Source organism: Pleurotus ostreatus (genome assembly GCF_014466165.1).
Source record: "Pleurotus ostreatus strain PC9 chromosome Unknown scaffold_5, whole genome shotgun sequence".
NCBI classification, from domain to species: domain Eukaryota; kingdom Fungi; phylum Basidiomycota; class Agaricomycetes; order Agaricales; family Pleurotaceae; genus Pleurotus; species Pleurotus ostreatus.
The window spans coordinates 3,092,549-3,108,598 of NW_023503160.1; the positions used below are offsets into that span (position 1 = coordinate 3,092,549).

At 50.3% G+C, this 16,050-nt stretch overlaps 8 protein-coding genes and 3 non-coding genes across 11 annotated transcripts; 7 read left to right on the top strand and 4 right to left on the bottom strand.

The window, feature by feature from the left end:
- Nucleotides 1–74: 74 nt before the first annotated feature.
- Nucleotides 75–153, bottom strand: PC9H_008138. The gene has a single exon. It is a non-coding gene; the product is annotated as a tRNA-Glu (tRNA).
- A 1,609-nt stretch (nucleotides 154–1,762) lies between these two features.
- Nucleotides 1,763–2,306, bottom strand: PC9H_008139 (uncharacterized protein; the record flags this gene model as incomplete). Its single annotated transcript, XM_036777657.1, has 2 exons — nucleotides 1,763–2,037; nucleotides 2,090–2,306. 2 exons carry the CDS (start codon nucleotides 2,304–2,306, stop codon nucleotides 1,763–1,765), a joined length of 492 nt encoding a protein of 163 aa, XP_036631277.1.
- A 678-nt stretch (nucleotides 2,307–2,984) lies between these two features.
- On the top strand, nucleotides 2,985–3,944 carry PC9H_008140 (uncharacterized protein; the record flags this gene model as incomplete). The annotated part of the gene is made up of 1 exon (XM_036777658.1): nucleotides 2,985–3,944. The coding sequence occupies one exon, from the start codon at nucleotides 2,985–2,987 to the stop codon at nucleotides 3,942–3,944; it is 960 nt and encodes a 319-aa protein (XP_036631278.1).
- A 374-nt stretch (nucleotides 3,945–4,318) lies between these two features.
- On the bottom strand, nucleotides 4,319–4,598 carry PC9H_008141 (uncharacterized protein; the record flags this gene model as incomplete). Its single annotated transcript, XM_036777659.1, has 2 exons — nucleotides 4,319–4,425; nucleotides 4,484–4,598. 2 exons carry the CDS (start codon nucleotides 4,596–4,598, stop codon nucleotides 4,319–4,321), a joined length of 222 nt encoding a protein of 73 aa, XP_036631279.1.
- A 2,547-nt stretch (nucleotides 4,599–7,145) lies between these two features.
- On the top strand, nucleotides 7,146–8,529 carry PC9H_008142 (uncharacterized protein; the record flags this gene model as incomplete). Its single annotated transcript, XM_036777660.1, has 9 exons — nucleotides 7,146–7,436; nucleotides 7,501–7,541; nucleotides 7,592–7,686; nucleotides 7,757–7,788; nucleotides 7,838–7,922; nucleotides 7,973–8,040; nucleotides 8,096–8,116; nucleotides 8,172–8,247; nucleotides 8,366–8,529. The coding sequence occupies 9 exons, from the start codon at nucleotides 7,146–7,148 to the stop codon at nucleotides 8,527–8,529; spliced, it is 873 nt and encodes a 290-aa protein (XP_036631280.1).
- Nucleotides 8,530–8,631: 102 nt separating this feature from the next.
- PC9H_008143 lies at nucleotides 8,632–8,710 on the top strand. The gene has a single exon. It is a non-coding gene; the product is annotated as a tRNA-Glu (tRNA).
- A 346-nt stretch (nucleotides 8,711–9,056) lies between these two features.
- On the bottom strand, nucleotides 9,057–10,115 carry PC9H_008144 (uncharacterized protein; the record flags this gene model as incomplete). The annotated part of the gene is made up of 4 exons (XM_036777661.1): nucleotides 9,057–9,533; nucleotides 9,588–9,720; nucleotides 9,775–9,961; nucleotides 10,019–10,115. 4 exons carry the CDS (start codon nucleotides 10,113–10,115, stop codon nucleotides 9,057–9,059), a joined length of 894 nt encoding a protein of 297 aa, XP_036631281.1.
- A 288-nt stretch (nucleotides 10,116–10,403) lies between these two features.
- PC9H_008145 (uncharacterized protein) lies at nucleotides 10,404–11,561 on the top strand (the record flags this gene model as incomplete). The annotated part of the gene is made up of 4 exons (XM_036777662.1): nucleotides 10,404–10,645; nucleotides 10,710–11,068; nucleotides 11,123–11,290; nucleotides 11,341–11,561. The coding sequence occupies 4 exons, from the start codon at nucleotides 10,404–10,406 to the stop codon at nucleotides 11,559–11,561; spliced, it is 990 nt and encodes a 329-aa protein (XP_036631282.1).
- Nucleotides 11,562–11,730: 169 nt separating this feature from the next.
- Nucleotides 11,731–11,808, top strand: PC9H_008146. The gene has a single exon. It is a non-coding gene; the product is annotated as a tRNA-Glu (tRNA).
- Nucleotides 11,809–11,933: 125 nt separating this feature from the next.
- Nucleotides 11,934–14,062, top strand: OXR1 (oxidation resistance protein 1; the record flags this gene model as incomplete). Its single annotated transcript, XM_036777663.1, has 4 exons — nucleotides 11,934–13,364; nucleotides 13,415–13,671; nucleotides 13,725–13,829; nucleotides 13,900–14,062. The coding sequence occupies 4 exons, from the start codon at nucleotides 11,934–11,936 to the stop codon at nucleotides 14,060–14,062; spliced, it is 1,956 nt and encodes a 651-aa protein (XP_036631283.1).
- A 578-nt stretch (nucleotides 14,063–14,640) lies between these two features.
- Nucleotides 14,641–15,787, top strand: PC9H_008148 (uncharacterized protein; the record flags this gene model as incomplete). The annotated part of the gene is made up of 2 exons (XM_036777664.1): nucleotides 14,641–15,202; nucleotides 15,270–15,787. The coding sequence occupies 2 exons, from the start codon at nucleotides 14,641–14,643 to the stop codon at nucleotides 15,785–15,787; spliced, it is 1,080 nt and encodes a 359-aa protein (XP_036631284.1).
- Nucleotides 15,788–16,050: the final 263 nt, after the last annotated feature.

Consider the following 16,050-nt stretch of genomic DNA (forward strand, 5'->3'; position numbering starts at 1 on the left):
TTGCAAAGCGTATACGAGTGAATCTATCTAACTCGAGCCGCCGAGTAAAATAAAGCGCTACAAAGTCTTTGCACTTCCGACACGGGGAATCGAACCCCGAGCTGCCGCGTTCACTTTGAAAGGCGGCAATGTTAGCCGTTACACCATATCGGATCATACTTGTAGTTCTCCTTACGGACGCCAGATTCCACATCTCTCGGTGACCTAATTGAGGTCCGTTGGAACATCCTCCCTAAATTCCTAATAAGGAAATTTTTAGCTCACCCCTTTTGGTCCTACTTTACAGGGATTATCGGAGGTCCTGTTGCAATCCACACGGCATCGTTCCCGTCACCCAACTCGATCGTGACACGCGGCTCAAGACATGGGCATGGACTTCGACACTTGTAATCTGTGTGTTTGTGCCGTGTTTCACTTGTGAGGACAAATGCTGATGGGAAGGCGACGCAGAGCCCGAAGACAATCAGCATCCGTAAGTTCTCCATTCCCGCTTCGCAGCTTCCTGATATACGAAGAGTACATTTTGCTTCTTGTATCGGTAGAAACCTCAACGCAGAAGCCAAGTCTTGTGCCGTTCGGTATGAGCGCGAACGTGTCGCCGCAAATTCCATCGTGACCTTCCCCCACACCATCCCAATGAATGCGAAAGCATCTTCGATATACTCCCTGTACGAGAGACGCGCCGCCTATTTGTGAAGACCTCTGCGGCCTAGCCTACCACCGTGCAGATGCTGCCGTCGCGCTGGCGCGGATTTCTTGCGCGTCCTGCCATCGTCGTAGCAGTTGCACCGCTAGTGGTAATAAACGCTTGCGAGCTTCGAGAGTGTAACGGGCAGGACTTCCTACTCATTGATCCTGATCAGTTGTCCGAGCGACCTCTCAGAATTCCTGGAGTAGCTCGTATCAACGCTCCTTTGGTCGCAGTCTCTCCTTCATTTGCACCCACACCAATGCCTGCTGTTTCTTAGGAGCATCGCTTCCTTATCACCGTAAGCTGGACAGCGATAACACACCCTGCGAATCGATAGGTTGACTTGTTAACCACATTGAATGAATGCGAGACTGACAATACCATTGGAACGGCGCAATAGATCGGAGGAACGATACTTTGACTGTGCGGCCCTTCAGGAAGTGTCGAAGTGTCCTTCCGCCTTGACGCCGGTCCATCGCCCATCTCCTGGAAGCCTAACTCGTGTGTACGACCACTCGAGACTCCTGGTTCGATTCTGCCTTGATTCTCCTGTATGTTCGACACCTGTATTCATAGCGTCATTCTAACCTTCATCGCTCTTACTGTTGAGCCACACACACACGGTATTTATAATTTATAATATATTATACGAACACTACTTTCCGTTTATATCTATTTCCATATTAGGCGCCCTCCTAGAAGAGGCGCTTACCCTGGCATTCAGCCATATATCGTAGAACTTCGGACATTAACTCGGTTCTACACTTACTTCTCCGTATCTAGGTACACGTCGGCGTGGATACGATGTATCTGATGGCGTAGCGCGATGATGTCCACGGTCTAGAACTACTGGCATGACCTGTCCTCGACACCTTGATTTCGCAACAACAGTCGTTGGTCCTTAAAACGCCGAAGACGTGGAGCTGGAAAACTGTTTTATGACGTTGTCTCGGTGCTCGAGGGCAGGATTCTTCACTAATTGAATATATTGGATATGTACTAAAATGATGGACAAGTGAGGAAAGGAGTATTAAAATGCGACTTGGGAATTTAGTTCAAGGACCATTAAAGTCAGGCGGAGAATCGGGAGACGTAGTACGCATATCCCGACCAGGAAGCCCGGCATGCATCATTGCCCTGAGCATACGCCTTACACTCTGCTTCCAAGTTGTAGACGTTCGGACAATTAATGATGCGAGCTTGGTGGAGACGTCTGACAGCCTCTTTGAACCAAACCCTGCAATCGAATCTAGGCTCGTAGCCGACTTCAGACGGGGGTATTTGCATGGGAATTTGAGAGAGGCAATCTTCGAGGGCGCTGACTTGAAAGCCTGGCCTGAGTTTGCCTAATAACCGTGTTAGCCTAGATGAGTTCATGTCAAAATCATTGTGACATACCTATCTTGACGGCAGCACATAGTGTTCTCGATTGAAGGAGACTGTGAAGAGGAGCCGGCCTTTCAAAAAACCAATGATTGGGAATGGGCTCCTTTGCGTGGTATTTCACAGCGGTCGTATCGTCGATCACAACGCAGATTGCAAAGTGGTACGTTTCACCGTCTCCTCCGGAGAAGAGGACGGCAAGGATATCGTTAACTATGAGCTGGCTGGACATTGAGGACTTGAAAAATACAAGTTAGCGATTTGGGAGATCTTCGAATAGGTAAGGAGAGACGTACTGAGGAGTTTGTGGTAGGTGAATTCAAGTTTGGGGGATGTATTTCTCGACATGTTGATATTACCCTTTTATAGTGTTGGAGAGGATGGTGAGTAGTCAATACAATGTGCGCCAACGAATACAGCTCGATGCTGAAAGCGAACGTTTGCGCCTCATTCTTGTGCGCCTCTCCCCAGTACTTCGCCGCAGTAAAAGTGCCTCAACTTAGCAGAGTGAGGGGTAATACATGTTTCTGTTTTCGTATATACCAGACAGTATACGACGAACAGTCTTGTGTGATTCGCCTAACGTTGGGTGGTGCACTTCCGAGTCCTGACCTATTCGATATTGTTTTGAACAGGGGTACTAACAGCACAGTAAAACGGCGACTCATCTAGCAAGTTTGTGCGCTTCCGATCAAAGTACAAGATAACCAAACCCATTGACTGAACGGTTGCCACAAATGTTCCACGACACATACTAAGTGTGGCGTAAGTTGTGGCCACCACCGTGGCGTGGGAATAGTGGTCTGTTGTATAAACTTTTGAACTTGTCCCTTCAATCACTCGTTCCCAATTGCATCAGTCATGTCAGCTCCGTGGTCTATTCCTATGAGATTTCAATATAAACCGTAAGATGGACTCTCTTCTCGCAGATTGTCCCTCACAGCTTCGTAGATCGTCAACCATACGAAGTTGGCTCTGGTCGTTGTGGCTGCACTCTCCGCAATGTCTTCGCTCGGCCGTTTACTGCTTCCTTGTACGGCGCTTTGGCACTCGCTCTAACGGTAAACCCTTCCGGCTTCCCTTTGGTATCTACATCAAATTCGGTCTCACTCCCGACGAACCACTTCCCATGGACTTCGTCCGCAAGAACACACATATACCCGTGCCAGAAATTCTCGATATGCTCCCAACAACGGTCGACATAAAGCCCCCTGGTCGAGGCTACACGAGTATATCAGTCGAGCAGAACTCCGAGGGTCAACCTGTATGGTGGATCTTCGTGATGACGACCATTCCCGGTCGGCCTCTCTTCCAACAAGGACTAGGATCGAGACTCGTAACGGCGACCGAAGAGCAGAGGATGTTGGTCCAAGATACAGTTGGGTCTTGGGTGGATCAGCTCCACGCCATCCATCCGCCTCCCGATTTCCCCTCGCAGCGAATCTCGGGCTTTCTGGGCGGGCCCTTCCAGAGTTACCGGATTGACACCCCAGGTGTCGTTGGGCCCTTCGAGAGTCCAGCTCAGTTCCACGCCCAGGACTTCTGTACGGTCTGGCCAGATCGAGTGGAGAAAGCTGACGAATACATTCGCCGCTTCATTGCTGAACGACCGCAGAGGCACTATCAAGTCTGCCTCACTCACGGCGACTTACTTCTTCACAATATCATTGCGGACGAAGAATGCCGACCTACCGGGCTTATTGACTGGGAGACTGCTGGATGGATGCCCGAATACTGGGAAACCGCATCGTCGAGTCGATCAGTGTATTCGCGGGTGTATATATGGAAGGACATTTTGCGTGAAGCATTTCCTCGCTACGACGACGATATAGCTGTAGAGCGCCTCATACAGCTTGACTACGTATTTTAGTATAAGAATGATTTTATGTATGTCCACGCGACACCGTTCTCATTCAGATTATAGGGAGTGCGAGAGTTACGCAATGTCAGGGAGATCTGTTGAGTGCCAGCGCAATATAGCTTCAGTTTGGATATGTAGTTCCAACCGACAAGCATTCTCAGAGGACGCCACTCGTCCTCGCACCACGTAACGACACTATGGCAGTGACGAGCTTCGATGCTTTTCACTCAGTATATATCACAAGCACGATAATCGGATACATTTGCATTCAATTATATACACATCGGCATGCGATCACTAGCTCTGAATTTCAACTGCGGTTTCAACCTAATGATGTAGCTTCAGCTTACGACTGGGCCGTCGATGAGGGATTACTCACTATATTAGTTACCACCGCCAGCAGCGTCTTCGACAGCATCCTGTTCAACAATATCCGATGCTGTAGCACGCCAATCCATGACGCCCGGCAAGGTCCACTGGGGACTCAAATCTATCCTCAACGTTAATACATCGTTCTCTACACCTTGATGCTGTTGAACCAGAGTCACCTCTTTGGGCCACAGCGTGCTCGTCCCTTTTCGGTATACCGGTGGTGTTGACATCGGGGACCCCGAAGTCATTCGCGGTGATGGAAGTAGTGGGCTCGACACGCTGGGATGACATGTTTGTTCCCAAGATCGATGGGTGTAATAAGGCTTGAGGATGCCCTTACGTATATACAAGCGAATCGACTTTTATACGAGGCCTCTCCGACCTAGATATTCATCAGCACAGAAGCACAATGCAGTCAAAGGCTTATCGTGATGCTCCTTCATCATAACGGCGAATGTTAGATTTATCAGACTTCGAGAGATTCCATGCCCCCTGCTTTATCTAACCTTGATGAAAGTAAGAGTTTGATAGTCGAAGAGCCAGGACATTCGGTCACACATCCTTCCCGTTCCGAGACCTAGTATAGAGTGTAAGCCTACGTCACGGCTGCTTCCGAAATGGGATCCAAACTTAGTGAGGTTGAGGATATATTCAGCGCCGAAATTAGTCCTTGAGTCAGAATCATTGATGTAGTTCATTCCACAGTGTCTGCAACACTCCGTTTAAGGGTGCCATGACCCTCTCTTCGGTGGAACCTACTACACCTGACATGGCCCGGTATCATAAAATCACCTCGCTCAGTAGGTCCCCGCCTACGAAGTTTCTCGGCGACGAAGGTGGAGGACCGACATACAGGTGGTTCATCACTGAAGACGAGTACTTGCGGCTCTGCGATATATTCGGAGGACGCGACTTTCAAGAGACCAACGTGGGTGCTACAAACGTCATTGGGGTGCCCGCTCCCTGCAAGGTGTGCGGAAAATACACGGAATTTATAGACTGGTTCGTACAATACACTTGGGGCTCGAAGACGTTCTGATAAATCGGTTATTGTCAGGGTCTGGACGGCGCTGCAGCGAAAGGTCCACACCGCCGACTATATGTTTGAAGCTCTAAAGCACCGTCGTATGCCGAAGGAGAATATGCACGATGTGTACTGCTCGCGGTGCGGGACTTTGACCCAGTGTCGCTCACGGGATAGTGCCGAAGGGAGTGCGCCACATATTACGCACGCAGCGGTGAGTGGTGAAGGATTCGTGTGTTAAATTTGAGCGCCAACGGATAAATAAAATTACAGAGCCTTCGAAACGCCGACAGAAAACCTGCTGGTGTTCCCCAAGATTCGAGCTCGAACCAAGGCAGCCTTCCTGTAAGCTTCCCTCGCATGCTTCTTTGTGACAAGTTAGGCTTAGCGTCGTATGGTATCCAGGCGCCAAGATGGGGGAGGTGGTGGCTCGATGAGAACGGAAGTACGAAGTCGTGGAGGGACGAATTGAAGTCCCAACCTAGCAGCATTCAAGGCGATTGAAACTACTACGAAGATTACTTTGAATTCGAAGGAATAAATGGTAGGATTCCCGACGCTCACCTGGTTGCAAGTCCTTGTTGGCTATTGCCAAGGGCGAACGACATCGTAACTAAAGGAAGAAAGTCAGAATTGAGCCTTTGCACGGGAGCTGTGCACATACTGGTCGACATCATTAAGATTCAAAAATGATACCGTCACCGGAGAGTGATCGGCGACTACAGGTCCAGAGATCGTCGTCCAGAAATCGTCGCACTTGTGACCGAAAGCCATGCCGTACTATCACGTGTACTATAGTGCAAACAGACATAGATTTGCAAAAGTATTTTTAGGTTCTTGCAGATTCAATATTTCACCTTCGGACATACATAGCATTTGAGCAATAGACATTATTCACCTACTATAAAAGTTTGAGGAGAGTTAGAGAGCTAGAAGTTTATTTCCGAAGGCGAAATGTGACGCAAAAATGGGCACTTCAGAATCTACTTGCATAATATGACGGCTGTACCATGCCTATACACTTGAATTTTTTTCTGTAGGTCGCATAGTGGTATGAGATTTGTCTGCCATCACCGCTTGCTTATATACCTGCTGGTTCATGTACAGGAAAATCAACTACATTTTGCGTGACAAGGGAGCCCCTGTTTGCATGTAAAGTTCAAATTCCGATATGTCATGCTTTGCGCGTCTCTGATTGGTTTGATCGCTGCCGCGCTGCTCTTGTATCCGAAAGCCATGCCGTATCGCGAGAGGCCAGAGGATACAGACAGACATTGACACAGTTGATTCTTCTACGCCTTATCCTTGCAAAGTGATATCGCGGCGTCTTATTCACTTTCCACAAGGGCTTGGAAGTGCACGAACATTTGAATCCGGGAATCAAGGGACACAATACTACGAACAGGTTGCTTTCTGCAACGTTGGCGATAGCAACATAACTTGTCGTTGGATTTCGTCCCTGTCGCGACGCGAGTCCTTGGAAGAACTGATACCCGGGGACGAAATATGTAGTCGCCAGAAGGACTACCATGGATGCATAGGGCGCGGGTAGATGGTTCCTCGCCTTGATTGTGCGTGACTTGGATCAAGCGGCGATGATGGGGCAGCCGTTGAGCGGCGAGTCTTTGAGCTTCAAGGCTGCCCTGGAGAATATCCCAGCTTTACTCGCGGGGTTGTTAAAAACCAATCTCTGAGTTCCGCTTCAAGGTCCGACGCGGATTTCTTGGCTCATTGCCCGGACACACGTGATTATCTTCGCGAGCCCATCTCCGTCCGCGTCGAGTGGCTTCCGACTAGTCCTCCATCCATACACCATGAGTATCGTTGCGCACAATATTCGCAAAATCGGCGTGATGGGTGCGGGGCAGATGGGGACGGGTATAGCCCTCGTCTCCGCTCTCCGGGCCAAGGTTCCGGTGCTGCTATACGATCGTTCCCCGGAACAGACGACGAAGGGTCTAGCTTTCGTCGACAAGCTGCTGGAGAAGGATGTGAACAAGGGGCGGATACAAAGCATAGATGCTAAGGAGGCCAAAGACCGTATTCAGGTTGTTGGACATGAAGAGGGGATCAAAGGCATGCGGGATGTGGATATGGTCATTGAGGTATGCCTCGTCATTCCGCGGACGGTCTTGTAGAGGATACTTCTGACCCTTGTTGATGACTTAGGCTGTATCAGAATCTCTGCCATTGAAGCAGGCGATATTCGCGTCTTTGGCCGCTGAAATCAACCCCAATGCTACCTCGCAACAAATACTAGCTCGATAAGTATAACCAAAATCGCTGCTTCAGCTGTTCCGAAAGATGTCAGCGCGGCGAGCGAGGAGGGCAAGAAGATCGCTGGGCGTGTTGTCGGTACGGCGTATTGCATGCCAATTTCTGGCAATAGTAAATTGGAGGCTAATGCACGCGTATCGGATCATAGGTCTCCATTTCTTCAACCCCGTTCCCGTCATGGTAAGCTCTTCGAACGCGTCCGAGATATAAAAATGAACAATTGTCGTAGAAACTGGTCGAACTTATATCGGCTCTGCAAACGACGCCGGACGTGCTTAACCGTGCACGATCCTTCGCCGTGGCCTGCGGCAAAGGTTCGTTCTAACATATTCCACGCCGAACATTTAATTCAATACTGTTGTAGAGGTGACAACATCTAAGGATGTACCTGGATTTGTCTCCAATGCCCTCCTCATGCCGTTTATCAATGAGGTTCGTGCCGCGCTTCCAATTGCTTCAACCCTAGGCTGACCTCTTCGTATCCAAGGCTATCATGTGTCTAGAGAAGGTGAGAGCGGGTGCTTCATGGAACCGTATACAGTATTTATCATAATACTCTGTAGGGCATCGCAACGAAAGAAGACATCGATACTACTCTCAAACTCGGAATGAACCATCCCATGGGCCCCTTGCAATTAGGTTTGTCTCTCACTCCTTCCTCAACATCCACCTCGTGCTCACCAACCTCTCCTTACCTGTATAGCTGATTTGTACGCATCACTTTAAAAATGTGACGCTAACACCGAAGGACTAACAGTTGTTTTCTTTGGCAGCATCGGGCTAGATACCTGCCTCGCCATCCAGCAGACGCTCTACGAAGGTACCCGCGACTCAAAATACCGACCTAGCATCCTTCTGGAACGAATGGTAGATGCTCAGTGGTATGGGAAGAAGAATGGAAAGGGTTTCTACGAGTATTAGAACAAATAATCACCTTGGTTCGAAGCACTCTGTAGACTTGAAATAATCATTTATAGGTCGCCTAGCCTTTCAACATCATACAGATTGCAGACATGCCATCAGTCCGATATGGTGTAACGGCTAACATTGCCGCCTTTCAAAGTGATCGCGGCAGCTCGGGGTTCGATTCCCCGTGTCGGAACTTTTTGCACTTTTTGCAGGCTATCGGAAGAGGACGTGCGATGGATCCACTGGTAAAAATGAGGACAGAACATTTTACCACAAAGTAACACGCCCGAAATTTCATTATTTCGTTGGTGTTCAGTGAAGGCGAAGTATAGATTTCAAGTGTGTAGAGTATGTCCATGAAAGATGGACACCTCGCAATTAACTTTAATGGTACTACCACTTATGAACTGGCTAGGTGATGGTTACATTACATACACCATAAGTAATAGCTAGAGTAACGAATTTGATCAGTTGAAACATGGCAAAAATATTAATACATAAAGCAAGAACGAAGAGGAGGGGAGGGTATAGATATATCATTATACCCGCGTAGACATTAACCACACAATCCAGAATAATGGCAGTAGAGCCACGTTTGGTGCCGACCACCGCATACCAGCAGCATCAACCAAGGGCACGTTGTTAACTATCGTATCGTTCAAGCAATTGAGGAGGGTGGCATCGAGCCCGGCGGGTAGAGGCGTGTCTGGCGTCCCCTCATCTGCGAGCGCGCCGGTATTGTTGTAGCCGTCGAACGTGAGAGCCACGCTGCTGGCACGATAATACTGAACAGTTTGTTCTGGCTTGGGCAGCTGGTCGGGGTCGAAGGCAGACGGCGTTGTTGAACTATTAGCTGCCAGTGACGATGAACAGTTGCCTCGGATATCCTCGATCAGCGATGTCACGGTCGCGTTGTCGGCCATCAAACGGAAAGTATTGGTGCCATTTGAACTTGATATGAAGACCGCCGTGACCTCGACGCCGCCCGGACGAGTCGAATTATCATGTCGGCCATACTGGATCAGTTAAAGGTCAGGTGCATGTTAGGACCGAGAGAGTAATTCACTTACTTCGTTCGAATGCAAGTAGGCGCCTGCTCCGACACCAGCAGCACCTCCCCAAGCAACTGGCCAAAAGTAGAAGGGGAAGCCACGACCTGCAACACCGCGGCCGGCTACGCCGGGATACCCGCTGCCGTATTGTCTAATCAAGGATATGAGTGGAATCCCACCGCCAGGCAACGACGAGAGCACGTACTGGGAACCGACCACTTGTTGCCTCGTCCCTCCGCCCACCGACCGACCCGCGAACGGTTGTCCAGCCGGTATTGATGTGACCCGCCCACCGCCGTTGCCAGCAGAGCTTGCGCCGCGAGTACCAGATCCTGTCGAGACAGAGGACGATCTACCGCCTGAAGAAGCCCCGGCGCTGCTGCCGCCGCCGCCTGAACTTTTACTTGAGCCCCCAGATGAAGAGCTTGAGCTACCACCCCGGGACCCACCTGAACTTGATCCGCCGCCGCGGCCACCACCGCCACCTCCTTTACGACGTTCAAGCTGTCTTTTTGACGCTCGTTTTGTGAAGAAGGGCACGAACATGCTGAGGACGAAGCTGTTCAACAAAGTTTAATACGATCAAAGGGCCTTCTTAAATGAAAAGCTGCACATACGATCGTCACTAAGTTCAAATTGCAGTGCCAGCGGTCGAGGCAGTGAGGAAAGGTGGATTTCTCAGGAGCCATTCAACAGCAAAACTTAGTAGTACACAGCCTCTCAATCGACACTTTTGGAAATCTTGGAGATTCCAAAAGTATTCAGGGGTTATTGAAATTCACGGACTCCACTCACCAGCATGGGCGCACCACTTAAACTTTCCTCTTCACCCCGATGACCAGCACACTACCGCCGTTGGTTCAGGCCGTCTCAGGCGCCATTGGCAGCGCATCCGCCAATACCTTGACATATCCCTTTGCCCTGGTGACTACGCGACTGCAGTTGGAGAAGGGGCACAGAAAGGAGACCGGCCTACGCCGAGCGTTCCATGTATTATACGGGATATTTAGAAAGGACGGCTTGGAGGCCCTATACGATGGGCTTTCAGCAGATACAATCGCAACGCTGTTGTCGAAGTAAGTACCAACTTCGATATCACGATATAACGCGGAACGGTACGCTGACTCGAGGGGATCATAGTTTCTTTTATTTCTACTTCTATTCGTTTATGAGATCGCTGGTTACGACGCGTCGTCTGAAGCTGAACCCGGCGGCACATCACAAACCCGGAAGCGTGTATAAACCTACGATAGTGGAAGAGCTAGTCCTAGGCTTCGTGGCTGGCGTCGCGTCGCGCGCAGTGTCGATGCCGATGAATATTGTCACTCTGCGGCTGCAGACTGAAAGAGGAGATAGCGAGACGGACAGCGAGGATATCGCATCAGATGTGTCCGAGGAAGAGACAGCTACACCTTCCGACAATAGCGTTAGTGAATCCGGATTACGCTCGGTCTTCGCTTCGATTTACCGCGAAGAGGGATTGGCTGGGTTCTGGAAAGGTATGTTGAATGCATGCAGAGCAGGTTGGAATGCACTTTGCTGACGGACTGTAGGCTTCAGGTTGTCGATCCTGCTATCCCTCAACCCGTCCATATCTTTGGCGCTGTTCCAGCTATTTCGCCGCGTTCTAGCTGTGGCGAGAAGAACCCCGACTTCTCATGCGCTACCTAATGCAAGTCCAAAAGAGGCGTTCTTCGGTGGTGCTATCTCAAATTCGTTGGGTACGCAAACATCCTTGTCCATCTCTTGCAAGCATTTGACATCTTTATAGCGGTTGCTCTGCTCTACCCTCTGCTGCTTGCCAAGACGCGGTTACAGGCATCGACTGCTGAATCTCTGCAGGAAGTCATTGTTGATTCGTACACTGGTACCTACCACAGGCACCCTTCAAAATACGCTGGTAACTCGCTTCCTCTACCTGGAAACACTAAGCCTCTCAAGGCGGGATCGGGGAGGGTCTCGAATTGTATCAAGCTCTCCCTAGTCAATTAGTGAAGGGTTTCCTTAACCAGGGCATGACATTCCTGGTCAAAGGTAGAATTGAGGCGTTGATAGTTCATCTGTATCTAGTAAGGCTGCGTCGCCGATGATGATGTGGTGTAAGAACTGTTCCAATCAGCCGACAGGCTCGTTAGTGGTCTTCGGAGTGTAACAACGTATGTCCGATATGGTGTAACGGCTAACATTGCCGCCTTTCATGCGATCGCGGCAGCTCGGGGTTCGATTCCCCGTGTCGGAACTTTTTGGCGCTGGGATCTCTACATGGAGAATTCACACACAATCAGACTGTGCCTCCTGTCTGCAGTGTCGCAGCTGCATCTTTTCTTTCATGACTCTCATTAGGTTCAAGTTCACGACACAAATATGACTGCCACGAGCTCCACCACGTCCTCCTCAAATCTTGTAGATTTGGAGGCTGCTTTTGATAAATTTGCCACTTTGTTTTCTCCAGCGACTCCACGCGCATCCCCCACGCAACAGGCGATCCCGCTTCCCGATGTTGAGTCGCGTAGCGCCCCGACGCAGCCTCACCATTCCCGGCGAGGACCATCGACAGGCTCGGCAGATGATTTCGGTGCGTTCGTGTCTGTTCCAGCAGCAGAGGATCCCCTGGCAGCGTTCGCCACGCTGGATAGCCCACCGGTGGGGCCTGGCACACTCGATAGTGTCGCAGGTTCGTCGAAACGTCGCTCTGCTGGTCTTGACTTCTTCGACAAGTTCAGCCGCGATGCGAAAGCTGCTTCGGAGCGAAACAAGAAGGGAGTCCTAGACGAGTTGTTGCAACACGAGGATGATCCGCTATATTGGCTCAAAGACGCCAAAGAAGACCCGCGAGCTGTTTTAATAGCCAGTGATGCTGAGAAGCAGCAAAACGATGAATTTGGGGAAATGGTTCAGGCGGGAAGTCCCAGAAGCTCGAGGGAAGAGTCACTTGTTGATCTCGGGTTCGATGACTTCGCGCCCCTGCGGCAGGTCGATTCTCGTTCATCTGATACCTCTGTGGATAAACCCAATTCCCATTCTTCATCCCCTACACGCCGCTCAAATCGATGGTCGAGTACTGCGCATCCTCCGTTACACCGTAAGCGATCGTCATCACTTCACCCGCCCACCCTTGCACCGCCCATTGCATCTACATCATCCGTTACATCTGCGCCATCCCCGGTAGGAGGACATCCAGAGAACTACTTGCCCTCTGGGTCCCCGCCCCGACCGATTCCCGTACGTTCCCCGTCATACCAGACGCTTTCAAGTCTGTCTTCGAAATGGATGTCTTCATTCATATCGTCCAACCGCCAGTCCCCACCGGCTAATACACTGGAATCACTATTTGCTCCGTTTGCTTCTGTCGCGCCTTCTCAGTCGACACCTTCTCTGCACCAACCATCTGCCTCGCAGACACCAACACTGCACCATGCGTCTACTCTGCCGTTTGCGTCCTCCTCCATCCCACCAGTTCAAATATCTCACGGAACTCCTTTCGCTCCTCCTCCCCCAAACTCTACAACCTCGCCATTCGGCCCACATATATACATCCCACCAACAGGTGCTCCCGGCTATGCTGGAGAGAGTTATGACTGGGACAAGGGCTTCTCTGAAGAGCTGCAGCACGAACTATCATTGGCCAGCGAAATGAACAGCGAAGTTGCAGCAAAAGTGAATGGCAAAAGTGAAGACGCCAATGGCACAGTCACCAGCGTCGGGGGACTAATGGAGAAGAAGAGTGGAAGTATCGAGTTGATAGGGAGGTGGGGATCTACCGATGAAGTGCTCAGCACGGGTTTAGCTGATTTGGTGAGTAGTATGACATCCCTCCGTCACGATTAGTCGTTGATCCAAGACAGATCCGACCACATCTTCCCGCTCTTTCCCGCCTTTCGCGCAAGTGGAATCTGGTTTACTCTCTCGATCAGCATGGCATCTCCCTCAATACACTTTATGACCGATGCGAGCGATTAGGCCAAACTAAGACCTCGACAGGCACTACAAACCGGGGTGCTTTGATCGTGGTCAAGGATTCGGGCAATGTTGTTTTCGGTGCGTGGATGGGTGAGGGCATTAGGATGACCAAAGGGAGAGGGTATTATGGTAGCGGGGAATCGTACGTGTTATGTTATTTGGGGCATTGGTGAATGCTCACTTCCCTGTACACAGCTTCCTCTGGCGGTTTGCAAATCATAAACTGGACGTGTACAAATGGACTGGGAAGAATGAGTACGTGACATTGTGTGAATCAGGGTTTATATCTTTCGGCGGAGGGTAAGTACTACAACTCTTCCTCTTTTTTCTCGTGTTGCGGCATTGTGGCTGACGCACCATATTTCTGAAGGGACGGCCACTATGGCTTATACTTGGACGATACACTGTTCGATGGCTCTTCTGCGAAGTGCCCTACATTCGACAATGACCCACTTTGCTCTCCTGGGCCGAAGAAGGCTGGTGCGGTATCCTTCGAGTGTGTGGGCTTAGAGGTCTGGAGTGTGGCCTCGTAGCTACTCGTGAGTAGTGCTTGCTCTCTCTCGCAACGTCAGCCTGGCTCGGATCCGCCTCCTGGAGATGTGCACATACATAATACTGGGTTTGGGCTGGCTGCAAAACAACATAATGCGTAATTCGCCACTATTGTATAAGGCGCGCAACATCTCACTACTTCTACTATCGCATCGCTTTACGTGTATCAATCGCTCGTCCATCACCGCCATTCACAGTTTGCTAATATATGTATCATTATTCGACGGTGCTGTATAATTCAGCGACCCAAGTTGCCTATCCAACGTTCATCCCATCCCACTCAAACTTAGCCACGCAGACGATTAGCTCCGCTCAACACAATAGCGACAGAAGGAGAACAATACCCCCTCGCAGGGGCGACTTCCATTGTTGACCATATTAGGAAGACAAGGAATGAAACCGTAATTCGGAGACGACGCCACTCAAGCCACTCCGCGAACATGCAAGATACAATACAATCGCAACGTGTGGTTTGGTCTTAACTTTCTACCACCACCACTCATCAACCACACAAAATTCATCTTCCCTTTGAGTGACGGAGGGTTGGTCTTTGATTCTAATGGCGTCGAAGAAACAGACCAAAGCACGCGATTCCGCGTCGGTGGTACGGACGACGCGATCGACGAGAAGTGCCGACCGATCTCCATATGCTAGACGCGTTACTCGCAGCAGTGGTAAAGCTACTGCAGCAGTTGAACCGGATAATGGGAATGGTCAATCTCAGCCTCCATTCCGGCGTCGCAGCAAGAGGAATGAAGGGCCCGCCTCTCCCACTTCGTCACGGCCAACAAATAGCTCTCAGCCCGAAACGATCGCGCTGCGTGCAACAGAAAGCAACTCGACGCTATCTCAGACCTTAGTAGCAGAGGGCACGCAAGCATCAACCTCCAACGACAACGACACCGTCCATTCTCGTGCAGCTACACCGAAATCGGAAGTTCAGGATAGCGATGAAGATGAAGGGGAAGACTTCGTTCAATACTTTATCGCCCCTGTCGATCCCTTCCCTTCTCCACCTCCTGATGAATACTCACCTACTCCCGAGCGTGATTGGCAACCTTTTGACCCGGTTAAGAGCCCTACTCCTCCTCTTCCGGGGTCGAGAGCTCAAATAGAATCAGGTGAGGATATGTATCTGCTTTTCGTCATAGTCTTATACTCACGACCGATGTCAAACCCATGCTCTAGCTGTCCCCGACGCTCAGCGCGTTGCCACTCCAGATGACGACTCTCCTCCCCGTTCAACGCCTCCGCTGTACTATCCTGCCTGGCCCCCATCTCCCACCCTACTGGACCGACATCCTCAGACATGGCTGGATGAGGTCCTCGTCAGCATCGAGCGCCAGCGCGGGAATCTCGTGAGCGAGCTCAGGGATGCTGAAGTAGACGTGAAAGATGCTTTGGCGGAGAGCTTTAAGGCGTTGGTCGCGGTAAAGGAGTTGGTAGGTCCGCAGGGACTTGATGGCTTGGAAAAGGCTCTGGACCTCCCTAGAGGCGGGAGACGTAAAGGTGATAGACGGGGAGGGGATCCTGAAATTGTGGGTCTTATGCGGATGGTTCAGGCAATGGTCGGTCCAGAGATGGTGAAGAAGATGCTTACGGATGCTCGAGATACTGCTGCTGGTGATGACTTTGAAGAGGACGCACAGGCTGGAGAGGGAGTGGTTGATGTGGACGGGGAACATGGTGCGGCAAATCAGAGATAGGCACGCCAATGGAAGTGACGGTTGGGGCGTAGTAAAAGTTGGAGAACGAAGTGATGAGATGAAGACTTTAATGCGAAAATCATGTATACCCCTTGGACAAGATACCAGTTGCAGATGTACTTATAGTGTATTGAGGTTGTTTATTTTGATATCACAATTTGACGAATCATAGCCGTTAAAAATTGAAGTCCACGGAGGCATATATTGTAAGCAATGATGTACTCATTCTATAAGTACGAAGTCCCAGTCCTATCGATCCAGAT